General features: G+C 34.9%; 1 protein-coding gene across 4 annotated transcripts in view; it reads left to right on the forward strand.

Moving 5' to 3' along the window:
• LOC123872255 (fibronectin type III domain-containing protein 5) overlaps positions 1-12,729 on the forward strand; it is a 153,482-nt gene that overhangs the window by 83,322 nt on the left and 57,431 nt on the right. For all 4 annotated transcript variants that reach the window (XM_045916422.1, XM_045916424.1, XM_045916423.1 and 1 more), the window contains exons 2-3: positions 8,638-8,748; positions 10,472-10,604. In XM_045916422.1, the coding sequence (XP_045772378.1) occupies positions 8,673-8,748; positions 10,472-10,604 (209 nt within the window). In that variant the 5' untranslated portion in view covers positions 8,638-8,672. The remainder of the gene's footprint in view (positions 1-8,637; positions 8,749-10,471; positions 10,605-12,729) is intronic.

Here is a 12,729-nt window from a genome sequence, read left to right on the forward strand (position 1 = left end):
CTCCTAAACTAATCAACCGATTTTAATTTTTTTTTTTTTTGTTTGAAAGGTGGCTTTGATCGAGAGTGTTTTTAGCTATAATCCAAGAAAATCTCAGCCGTTTGAAACACACGTTTGAAAGACATTGGGATGACGTATACATGCAATCATGAGTAGACACATATAGTACAACAGTTATCAGCTCTTTTCTAGTTACTGTAATCTTCACTTGTCACTTAACAGCAAGATTCAGTTGTATTGGGGCTATCGAAGTAAACCTGATGACATCAGTATAGTTCGCTGGCTTTCTCTCTATAGGACCTAGGTGGGGTAAACTGGACGCAACTTCGAAAACTTAACTTTTAAGTAGGTAAAACTATTTTATGGTTAGATCCTAAGCACAACCTACCATTAAGGAAACCTAGCCTTTGAGCATCTAGATTCTAGACTGAGGAGTTGAGACTAGGGGTTCACATACTATTATGTACTTATATAATACTATTATGTGTGTACATACATATTATGTTGTTGTATCATGGAAACGAACGTTGTATGAAGCTTTCATAGAGTCAGTCAAAAATTCGTTTCAAGATTTGAAACTTTACGAAAAAGAAACTAAGTAACACTGTTTCTTACAAATCTACTCAGTAACATAATATATTTCATTGAATCTAAAGCTCATAGCACACGTACCATGTAACGGGATAAAACATCGGATGGGACCAAAATGGGACGGAAACTGAACGTGACTTGTATAAAACGGCCACGTCCCAACCCGTTCGTGATCTTGTCGCTTAAATTTTGTTACTTGGATTATAATAATATTATTTTGCTTCTGTTGAGTTAGGTACCTAGGTTGTTATCAGTTGAGTTCTATTGGACCTATTTTAATTTAGATCTAGTACCTATTTGATTATAGATACCAAAAAAAATTAACAATTCAAAGAATTAGTAAAAGGCTATTTTTATTTTTTATTTTTTATTTGTTCAGACTTCAAAAATTACATCGCAATTCGCTTATTATGCATTCAGTTCATAACTAAGTTAAATACTCAATAGAAAGTGTTAATTATTCAGAGGCAAAAATCAGAAATAAAATCGATTTTTTAAATAATCCGATTACAACCACGGCAGTGCTTCCTAATGCCGTTTTGTGTGTTAATACTTTAACGTCATTAGGCGGATCTACATGTGTTTTTCAACTTATTTCAATAATTAACTTTTATGATATTGTGTAACTGTAGGGCAATGACATTTTTATAACCCCCGATCCAAAAAGAGAGGTGTTATAAGTTTGACGAGTGTATCTGTGTATCTATCTGTGGCATCGTAGCTCCTAAACTAATGAACCAATTTTAATTTAGTTTTGTTTTGTTTGAAAGGTGGCTTGATGGAGAGTGTTTTTAGCTATAATCCAAGAAAATCTGTTCAGCCGTTTGAAAGTTATCAGCTCTTATCTAGTTACTGTAACCTTCACTTGTCAGGGGTGTTATAAATTTTTAATTTACACTTGTTATACATTACTAGCTGACCTGCCCCTGTTTCAAAAATCCCAGAGGAGTGGAATTTTCGAAAATCAACAAGGATAGAATTTTGCTAAATTCTGAAACACATTTAATCTAGTAATTCTTAACTGAAAGTCCGAATTCCATTTTTTATTGGTATAGCTTGGAAAATAACGGAATTTCTACAAACTCTCTATTTAACCCCTTGGGGATGAAGTTCCACAAAATCATGACATACATACATCTTTATTTTTACCCGGAAATTCAAATACTTTCATGGATATAACTTCCAAAATGATGGACTTATTTATTATACAAACTGTAAGCTCTTGTTGAACCACTTTAGGAGTGGAATTTCCACAAATCCTTTCTTGTGAGTCCTTACGTCATAAAAACCTAGATACTGTTTATATACCTACTGTAAATATTTCATAGTTTTTAACAGTAGTGGTTTAGGTTATGCGTTGATAGATCGATCAGTCAAAGCAAGTCTTTTGATATAGTATTATCTAAGTATAGATAATATTATTATTTTAGTTAAAATGAAACGCTTTATTCCTCAAACTTCAATAAAGAAGTTAAATAAGCTCTGAGCAACTTAATAAAATAAAACCATGCCACTGCTGCGCCAAAATTGGCCATAAACTAAGAAAATCCTGTTTACTGAATTGACCTTCATAATAATGTTATAAACTCCTCAACTATTGTCTGCTACGTTTATTCTTCATATATTTACGCTTTTATGTAGGATCATAATACGTAGAATATCGTAAGTACTACTTGGTATTCTTTATAATAATATCTCAAACATCAACAAAGAAGTTGCATGCGTTCTAAAATGACCCAATAAAATAAACATACACCAAAATTGGCCCTAATCTGGGAAAATCCAGTTAGCTAAATTGACCTCTATCCTAGTTTCTACTATTGTCTTTATTCTTCATATATTTACTCTTTTATTTGAGAGGGTTAGCGTAAAATAATATAATATCGTAGTAGTCTTTCTTACTATATAAAAATAAGTCGGGTTTTCCTTCCTGACGCTATAACTCCATAACGCACGAACCGATTTCCACGGTTTTGCATTCGTTGGAAAGGTCTCGGGCTCCGTGTGGTTTATAGCAAAGAAAATTCAGGAAAAATTTCAAGAGAAAAGCGTGAAAATATTTTTTTAAAGCATGTAATACAAACCAATATTTTAAGTAGATGGCGCCGGTGCGTGATACATTGTTTGACAGCTAATCATTGTACTCTGCTCAGTTAATTTCATGTGACAAATTTTTCCTTTTCAAATATAAAACAAAAAAAAATTTTTCTTCTTCTTTTAATCACCAAACGAAATGTTACATAAAACGAAGCCATCTGGTGGCGAAACGGAGTTCGCCGGGTTTGCTAGTATTCCATATAATAATATCTGAAACATAAACAAACAAAATGTATGCACTCTAAAATGACAATAATACAAGTAAATTAAAAATTTATAACACCTCCGACAACTAGAAAAGAGCTGATTGATAACTTTCAAACGGCTGAACCGATTTTCTTGGATTATAGCTAAGAACACTCTCGATCAAGCCACCTTTCAAACAAAAAAAAAAGTAAATTAAAATCGGTTCATTAGTTTAGGAGCTACGATGCCACAGACAGATACACAGATACATAGATACACACGTCAAACTTATAACACCCCTCTTTTTGGGTCGGGGGTTAAATATGAAACCACACCAAAATTGGTTATAACCCGGGAAGATCCAGTTTATAAAATTATCCTCCATACGTCTTTGTATGTCTTTGTCCTCTGTAACAATTGTCTGTTATGTTTATTTTTATTATATTTACTCTTTTATTTAAGGTGATTTAAGAAGGATCATTTTTGTTGTGTTCCATATTATAATAATATCTTAAACATCCATAAACAAGTTGTATGAATTTTGAGTGACTTGGTAAAACAAGACCTTGACAAAATTGGCTATAACTCGGGAAAATCTAGTTTACGAAATTGAGCTCTAAGTTCTATCATAGTATAAACCGTCACTAACCGTGTTTATTCTTCATAATATTAAACTTATTTTTTCTCTTTAGAAAATCTACTTTAAACACGTTACTATAGTTATGTCTCGTGTAATTTATACTCTTTGAACATCAACGACGAAGCTGTATGAACCCTTCAAGCGAATAGATAAAACGAGACGCTTTTAAAATTGGTTAAAACGAGAAAATGTAGTTTAGGATGTTGACCTCTGATATTAACTTAACTGTCTTTGGCAATACCTACTAAAATACATTTATTTTAATACTTTTTAATTTGTTAATTTAAATATTTAATTTTACACTAGATGATGATGCTTGTGACTTCATCTACTGGACTAAGGTTTTTAGGAATCCCGTGGGAACTCTGATTTTCAGTGACAAAGCCCTCGTAATGCTGTCCAAGCTATCTCAGCACCTTTCTGTAAAATTGGTCAAACTGAAAAGCTAGCTGACAGACTGACACACTTTTGCATTTATACGGTAAGGATTTGTGGTCCAAGCAGTGCAGCGGCCGCAAAAAATCATATTTTATGAAGAAGTTGTGTTGATAGTAAAAATGAAGAAGCGCGATTGGTTGGCTAAACAAGACCCTAAGATGAAGAGAGGTCCGTGCAAAGGGAGAAAGGTGTCTATTTAGCCGACTAGGCAAAACCAAAGGGAAGAGTTATGATTTTAGCAGTCTATGTATGTATGTTTGTATGTACCTATGTCTGTATCAGGTTCTGTATGTTCCTGTCCTGACGGATGTTACATCCAAAAAGTGGGGGTCTACAATTTTTTTTTTTTTTGCTATTGTATCGAGTGAGATATCAAATGAAAAAGAACAAAAATTTGAGTTCATAAATGTAAATTTTAAACGGCTTATTCGATTTAAATACGGTTTTCACTAATATATTGTAGTAAGCTTCACTTAACATTTAGTATTTATTTCATGTCAATCGGTTCATAAATAAAAAAGTTATGTTAATTTAAAGAATCACGCTGCCCGAAAAGTCACTATTCCACGCGAACGAAGTCGCGGGCACAGCTAGTAAAAATATCAATGAAGTCACGGACATCATCTAGTCATTTCATTAAAGCTTTCATAAGACTTATAGGCCATACTCATTTCCTTTCCTTGCAAAGTAGTTTATTCATTGCAGTGCACTTTTCTCGTTTACCGTAGATTATATTTTAATAACGTTTGGTTTACCGCAAAGAATATAAATCGTGTAAAAGCATGCGTGCGTAAAGCGGTTCAGCTTTGTATGTTTTATACAAAGAAAGAGGAAAATATGAAAATTTGCATCGGCATTATACTTTGTAGTCAAAGAGTCGGTGGAGGACAGTTGTATAAAAAAACTTAATCTACGTACATGTTAGTAGCAAAAAGCTTTATTGCAACAAACAGAAACATTCTTATACATAAAAGTAAGAAGAAAGACAATAATTGGACTAGGGTGCAAAGGCGGCCTTATCAATAAAGTGACCTTTAAAGGCAACCGGAGCGGAGAAGGTTTATTTTTACTTTTAAAATTAAATTTTTTGGCATGGGTATTTTTTACTACATTCCCGAAAAATTAATATACCAATACTTCTTAAAATCAACTCGATATTATTTTTTAATACCAACTTAATTTAGCAATCTATAAAATAAAATATAGGTCCACTGTTGCTCTATCCTACTCTTTAAATATTATCTTATTATTATTAAAATTAATGTTTGACTGTCTGTTTGTTTTTCTATCTGTGTGTTACCAATGTGTTTGCGTTTATCCTATTGACATAGAACCATCAACATTTAATTTATAGGTGGCCCGAGAGTCTTTCAACAAAATAGAGACTTCACAATCTGGGCATTGGCTAGTTGCCTGATTACTTTTTACAAAGCAAAATTTATTCACCAGCTCTTACTTATCTCTATCATTTTCTTAGTTTTCCCTCTATTTAGCCTATTATGGTAATTTTATTAACATTAATAGCTATGGTCTTGAATAATAATATAATTATAACGTAATAGTGTTTAAGCTTTAAATCACTCAGTTAAATCATGATATACGCATACATATTATGAGTGATAATTTGTATACATAAAATATTTAGAACCGTGATAGTCTAGTGGGTAACACGTCCGCCTCCTTTTCAGAGGTCCGAGGTTCGATCCCGGCCCTCTTTTACATTCCTCGACGTCTAATTTTTTGGAGTTATGCGCGCATTGTAAGCAATTGGTAAGGCTGAATTGTACAACATTGTGAGGAAAACCTGCACCCCTGAAAGTTCTCAAAACTGTTTGAAGTCTACCAATCAGCACTTGGCGAGCGTGGGGGACTACGCCCCGGGGACTGGGGGCCTGAGCCCTTCTCATTCTGAGTAGAGACCCATGGACACTAGTGGGCCAGCCATGGGTTGATGATGAAAACATTTACTATTTTTCCATTCCATTACATCAGCCTATATGCGTCCACTGTTGGACATAGGCCTAACCAAGAGCGCGCCACCAAACACGGTCCTCCGCCTTCCTCATCCACCCACTCTCCGCCCCCCTCTTCAGGTCATCGGTCCAGCGGACTGGAGGTCATCTCGTCTCCACTCCAGAATACGTCTAATATTCTATTTACTATTAAATCTGTTTATATAAACGAGCGTTAAACGTATCATTAACATATGTGTTCAGTGGTCTGTAAAGCTTATCGGCAACGGTGACGCATTTCGTAGTAGTATAGGTATATAAATATTACCTAGGTATATAGCTACCTAAAGGCAATGACCTAACGATCTCTATGCTAGATTCGCCACTCTGCCATGCTGGTCCAGTGCAGAATGACAGACTTCACACAGCTTTGAGAACATTATGAAGAACTCTTAGGCATGTAGGTTTCCTCACGATGTTTTCCTTTACCGTTAAATTAAGTGACATTGTAGTACTTAAAGCACACATAACTCCGATAAGTTACAGGGGCCCGGGATTGAACCTCTGACCACCCGAATGGGAGGCGGACGTCTTAGCCACTAAACTACCACGGCTTTTAATTTTTTAGCACAGTAGGTACTGTAAAAGTTGTAGCTGAAAAGAAACCTTATCCAATAAAATAAATCTTCTTCTCAATGAAACTTTACCCAAGTTTGACTTCAAAAATGCGAGAGAGACTTATAAAAGGAGCATCCACCCTTATTTAATTAATCAGAATTGACTTTTCTAACTTGATTTTCTTTTTCGGTTATCTGTCATAAAGCTTAGATAATTACTTAAAATAAATAAGCTTGGTTAATCGAGTTACAAGCATTCTGAATGGATTATATTTCCAGCATTAGAATGGTAAGTGATTAAGTTGAAAATACGTAGGTAATAGTGAAGTCTAATGGTTAAGATTTTCCATTCCATTCCATCAGCCTGTATGCGTCCACTGCTAGACATAGGCCTATCCAAGAGCCTTGTAATAAAGATGAAAGTGCGGTGAAAAAACCTGTATGCCTGAGAGTTCTTCATAAGTTATGTGAACGCTTCCAATCCGCACTAGGCCAGCGTGGTGAACAATGGCTTTAAACCCTTCTCATTTTGAGAGGAGACTTTATACTTGGAAGTGAGCGCGGCGATGAGTTAAGATAATGGGTGATGATTCTTTTTGTTCCGAAAGAAGCAGTGAATAAAGGCTAATTAATTATTATTAATTGAATAACGCGATAATAGCCCAAATTATTTCACTGCCTATCAACCATAAAATATCCTCTCCCATTTTAATTAATTTCGTTAACCTTCCCAAGGTTTATTGCCTCTCGGTCTAATATTATTTTAACACAGAATTCCTTAATTTTACTGTTGTTTACGATTGAGGAATTAATTATTAAGCCTGCTTAAGTAGTTTGGGTTGATGTGCCGATAAATTCCACTGCTGTTTAATCGGCTTAGGTTGGATGTCCATTAGCTACTTATCACCTTCAGTCCAATAATAATCATGACGGACGGACGGACGGACGGACGGACGGACAGACAAGACAGACAGACAGATACACTTTCACATTTATAATATTGGTAATTTTATTCTAAAACATTTTAATAAAACCAATTGCTTGGCTTATATCTCTTAAGTGAGATCTGTAGAGGCACTTTGACTTTGCTCCGACTTAAGACACTGTTAAAACGAGACAGCGGTATACATCTGTCTCGTTTTGACTGAAACATAAGTCTAAGCAAAATCAAAGTGCGCTCTATAGATTTGAACCTATACTAGCGAATGCCCGGCATGTGCTACTACACTAAAAATACATTTAAAAATACTACTCGAAAACTATCTTCTCATTATTGCCTTTCTAATGAAACCGGTTTGGGGCATATCTGTAATGGACACAGGTAAGGCAGAAAGGCTTTTTGAAATTCAACGTTTAAGAGGATAAAAATAGGGGGTTGAAATTTGAATAGTCTTTGCGGCCAAAGTCGCAAGCATAAGCTAGTATAATATAAGATCATTGTTAATCTACCTTAAAGAATTGAAAGCGGAGAGAGATTTGTAGATTTGAACTCACAGTAAATGTTTCTCCACATGTTGTTATTTCCAATGTAAATTAGGTATTAGTTTATTCAGATGGGAGATTGGAGTACAATGTTTTGTTATTTTTATTCAGAGTTACGTGCGATGTCTAGACATAGCTAATCCTTGCAGTTTTGCATTGCTGGATTGATAATGTTGGTTTATATTTCAATATCTGATTTCAATATCATTAGGGAATGTATTATTTTTGTTTAGTGATATCAAGTGAACAGTCAAGAAAAAACTTATGGTTTGAGGACTGTTTAGTTGAAATAAATCATTTTACAAACCAATAAACGAACAAACATTACCTACATACTTTCGCATTTATAATGTGGCTTGTGATAGTTAGGATTCTAAAAATAATGGATAGTTTTAGTAATTACTAGCTGACGGCCGCGACGTCGTCCGCGTGGATTTAGGCTTTTTGAAATCCCGTGGGAACTCTTTGATTTTCCGGAGCCTATGTGCTAATCCAGGATGTTATCTCCATTCTGAATTTTAGCCAAATCCGTCCAGTAGTGTTAGCGTGAAGGAGTAACAAACACACACACATACACACAAACTTTCGCCTTTATAATATTAGTCTGATAATATGATAATTCCGCTTGTTTCAGAAGCGGCATGGCATGAGCGGCCGCGTGGGCGCGACATGCGGCGAGCGCCGCTCGCGCAGCCCGCCGCCGTCGCTCTTGCGCTCTCCGTGCTGCTGCGGTTCGTTGATGCCGGTTTGTATTCTGCTAAATCATAGAGTCGCTTGCTCTAGAAACTATTCTGTAACCATAAACATAAAGTTGCCTGTCTATCGGTATTTTAAACGATAGAATATTTCTGACCTGGACCCTCCTTCACTTTTCTCCTATCGTACTACAAGACATTACTAAAGTCTGCACCCGTAAGTAATCGGAAATTACACGGACACGCATGAAGCGATTTGCTTCTTCGTTTTCGATTTGAACCGCAAGGGTATGCCCTTACAGTTTCACTTTTTCCCTCCAATTTTAATATGGGTAAGTAGGTACCTTCAGTCAAGAGTGAATAGGCATCTTCTAGGCAAGCGTGCTCTGTCTTAGGTTGCATCATCACTTGCCAGAAGGTCCGATTACAGCTAAACGCTAGTCTATAAATTAAAAAACTTGGGTCTTTGTATTTTCTATTTTTGTTGCCACGCTGGTTTTTATTACCCTCCATTCTGCTGCGGTTCGTTGACGGTATTCTTGTAAATTATAGAGCAGCTTGTGTTTTCTGGTAAGTTATAGAGTGAGTCACTTGCACTAGAAACTACATTGTAACCACAAACGAAACCTAGAAGCATACTGAAAAGTTGATATTTTCTGTTTTTTCTTGCTACGCTGGTTTTGATTACGCTCCTTTTTCTACGCTCCTTTATCTACTCTAGATGCAAAATTAATGGAAAACTCAAGTGAGCATGATGAAAATCTTAGTGGTGTATTTTATGATTTTTTACCCGACTACGGCAAAGCCGAAAGGGAGGGTTATGATTTTAGCAGTCTATGTATGTATATATGTGTGTATGTCTGTATGTGTGTATGTTTGTATCTAGATTCTGTGTGTTCCACCGTAGTTACTTAATTTTGAGCTCGAGATAAATTAGAATTTAAGTGTTTTTGTAGTTGTTGCTTGTTTTTAATTTGCGCTAGAAGAAATAGCAAGAGAAATCACAATCCGTAAAGCTGTAAATGCAGTTAATCTTACTTATTTTATTCTGTGTTTGAATAATTATAATTTCGCTTAAGCTAAAAACTTAGTCCAGCAAAGATAAAGAAAATCTGGGAACCTTGTATTTATTAACGCTTGTTATTTAAAATAATTAATATTTATTATATAATATATTAATATGTATAAGAATTACATTAATGTAGTATTCATTTTTTTTTTGAAAGATAAGAGCCGATAGTAGGTCAGTAGTAGTTATTGAGTTATTGTTGGCATATTTTAATTATGCGCAACTGATATTTATTTGTTTTATTAAGTACATAATAATTGAAAGTCGATGGGGCTCATAACTGAATATAAATTGCTGATGGAAATTTCACTGCAGCTTTCATTTTATGGAAATGCTATTGTAACGGATAATTGGAAATTGGAGAGTGATTGATTTTCTGCGGTTTCATTTGGTTAATTTTTCATGAATTTTCTTTGTGAATAAATCCGTACTAATTATAAATGCGAAAGTGGGTTTGTCGTATAGGTACGTCGATGGTCGGTCGACTTGTCTGTCTGCTAGCTTACTTGATTCACGTGGATTCAGGTTTTTAAAATCCTGTGGGAACTCTTTGATTTTCCGGGATAAAAAGTAGTCTAACTCACTTTCCAGGTCTTTGACTATTGACGTTTTTGAAGGACAAACCACCAATAAACCAACAAACGGATACATTTTCGCATTTATTAGGTATGCTACCAGTGTGTGACTAAACTATATTTTTGCAGGTTCAATGGGTCCAGGCGTGCCCGAGAATATAACTGTGACCTTCTTGAATCCAACCACGGTGCGCGTCTCGTGGTCAACCACGGCGGACTTGGTCGAGAAGTATGACGTCACGTACAAGCCTTCAGACGCTAGGTAAGATGTTTTGCTTGCTTAGCTGTGTGGGCTAAACATGAACCGGCTATGTAAAGATATATTTCGAAAGATCCTACTGTTCTTTTTATGATAAGACTAGTTTATACCCGCGAATTCAGCTGCGTGGATTAACTCTTTTAACTTGTGTAAAATGTTTAATTGAAATAGTTTTTAGACAATGAAAGAAAAAATATTGATTTATACTTACTCTTTTCAATGTTTAGTAACTTTTTCCTCCATCGAGTTTGAATCTTTTTATTTTTACTGAAATATTAACTAATTTGGTTCATGTCCGCCACTTTTGGCACAGTCAGATTATTATGCATGCGCGTTAACCTTTGACCTTCCTTTGACGTTATGACCGTTTTTGTTGGAAACGTGATTGGGAATCTGTCAAATTTATCCGTTAGATAAAGTTAATCTGTTAAGTAATTACTAAGTAGTAAAATAGAGATTGTCTTAGTGCAATAATAGTCGGTTGATGTTTGGTTGATTTTGATCGTTGCTTTTCTGTTATCTTTCATCATTTTCTGTGTTAACTTTCTACATAAATACTACACACTGAGAATAATATTTTAAGCTCATTTTCTAACTTTCTAGCATTTACTAAAACACCGTGGTTTGTTTATAATATAATGATATTTTAGGTAAACTTGGCTTTGTGTTGTGACACTAATTTTCAGAGGGCTTCAGGGGTCTCAGAGGTCTACCAAAAATGCTAGCATTAATTTTTCTCTACACTTAGTGCCGACGTCGATTGACGTTTAATCGAGGAATAAATTTTGTTGTAATGATAGTTTTTGTACTGATAATCTCCAAAATATCAAATTTACTCTCGGATAAGACCTATTTTTAACCTCCGACCCAAAAAGAGGAGTGTTATAAGTTTGACGTGTGTACCTATCTGTGTACCTGTCTGTGGCATCGTAGCTCCTAAACTAATGAACCGATTTTAATTTAGTTTTCTTTGTTTAAAAGGTGGCTTGATCAAGAGTGTTCTTAGCTATAATCCAAGAAAATCGGTTCAGCTGTTTGAAAGTTATCAGCTCTTTTCTAGTTATTGACCCATTTATTATTACACCCATATATTTATAGCACCCCCGACAAGTGAAGCTTAATCACTTGTCGGGGGTGTTATAAATTTTTAATTTACACTTGTACATTGGTGAAATCGGCCTTAAGAAATATCCCAAGTTTGTATTAAATACTATATAAGCTCTTTAAGATCATATTCATAAGACTAGGTTTAAATTTAAACTATCAAGTATACGATTCTAGAGGAGAGAGTTGCAAGTTGCTCCGAGTTAATATTGTTGTTTCTTCGAACTCCATAATCGATGACCCGTTCGACCTCCTTCCTCTACTATCTTAGCTTGTGCATTATTTATGAAATATCTAAAAATAACAATACTTGCCGTATGCAATATGCAAGAAATCTTTTATATCCATTAAGATCTTTTTATAAAACGTTGAGTCTATTTTAAAAGGAAAACTGTAATGATCAGAAATTTTTACGCTCGCAAAATAATTAAGTTTATAATAAAATTAGTAGGTATAATATTATCGTTATTAAGTCTTGGGTTTAATTCCTGATTTCCACTTTTGCAAGTAGGAATTTCTAAAGGGTGGTTTGATGGCTAACCTCAGCCTTATGTGGTTTACCACTCTACTGGCAAAACTTACCGCTAAGTGATAGGTATAATACTTCGACAGATGATGTATATAGACATTTATTAGTAGTGTTGGTATAATTAACTTATGATTTTGAAGGGTTAAGACAGCTAATTACACCCTCAGGCACCATACCATAGACAGGGAAGCCACAGATGTGGTCACATAATAGAATAAAAAATAACTGATCAAGTACTTGCTGGATCACGTATAAGGTAGATCCCGTAGACATACTACTTGCTAAAAACTTTGCCAGTCATTATGTAGCAAATCGTAGTACCTACCTAAGAGTTATTTTTCCAAAAAATTTAGTCTAAGAAACTTGATAATGCTTTTAAGAGGGCTCTCTCCGTCACTCGCTTCTACTCGCTTCATACAATCGTAGTTCCAATTTCATTTGAATATTAAGCAACCAAAGTCCATGAAATTTTGCAGACATATTCTAGAAACTAAT

The sequence above is a fragment of the Maniola jurtina genome, chromosome 15, assembly GCF_905333055.1.
Source record: "Maniola jurtina chromosome 15, ilManJurt1.1, whole genome shotgun sequence".
Classification (NCBI taxonomy): Eukaryota; Metazoa; Arthropoda; class Insecta; order Lepidoptera; family Nymphalidae; genus Maniola; species Maniola jurtina.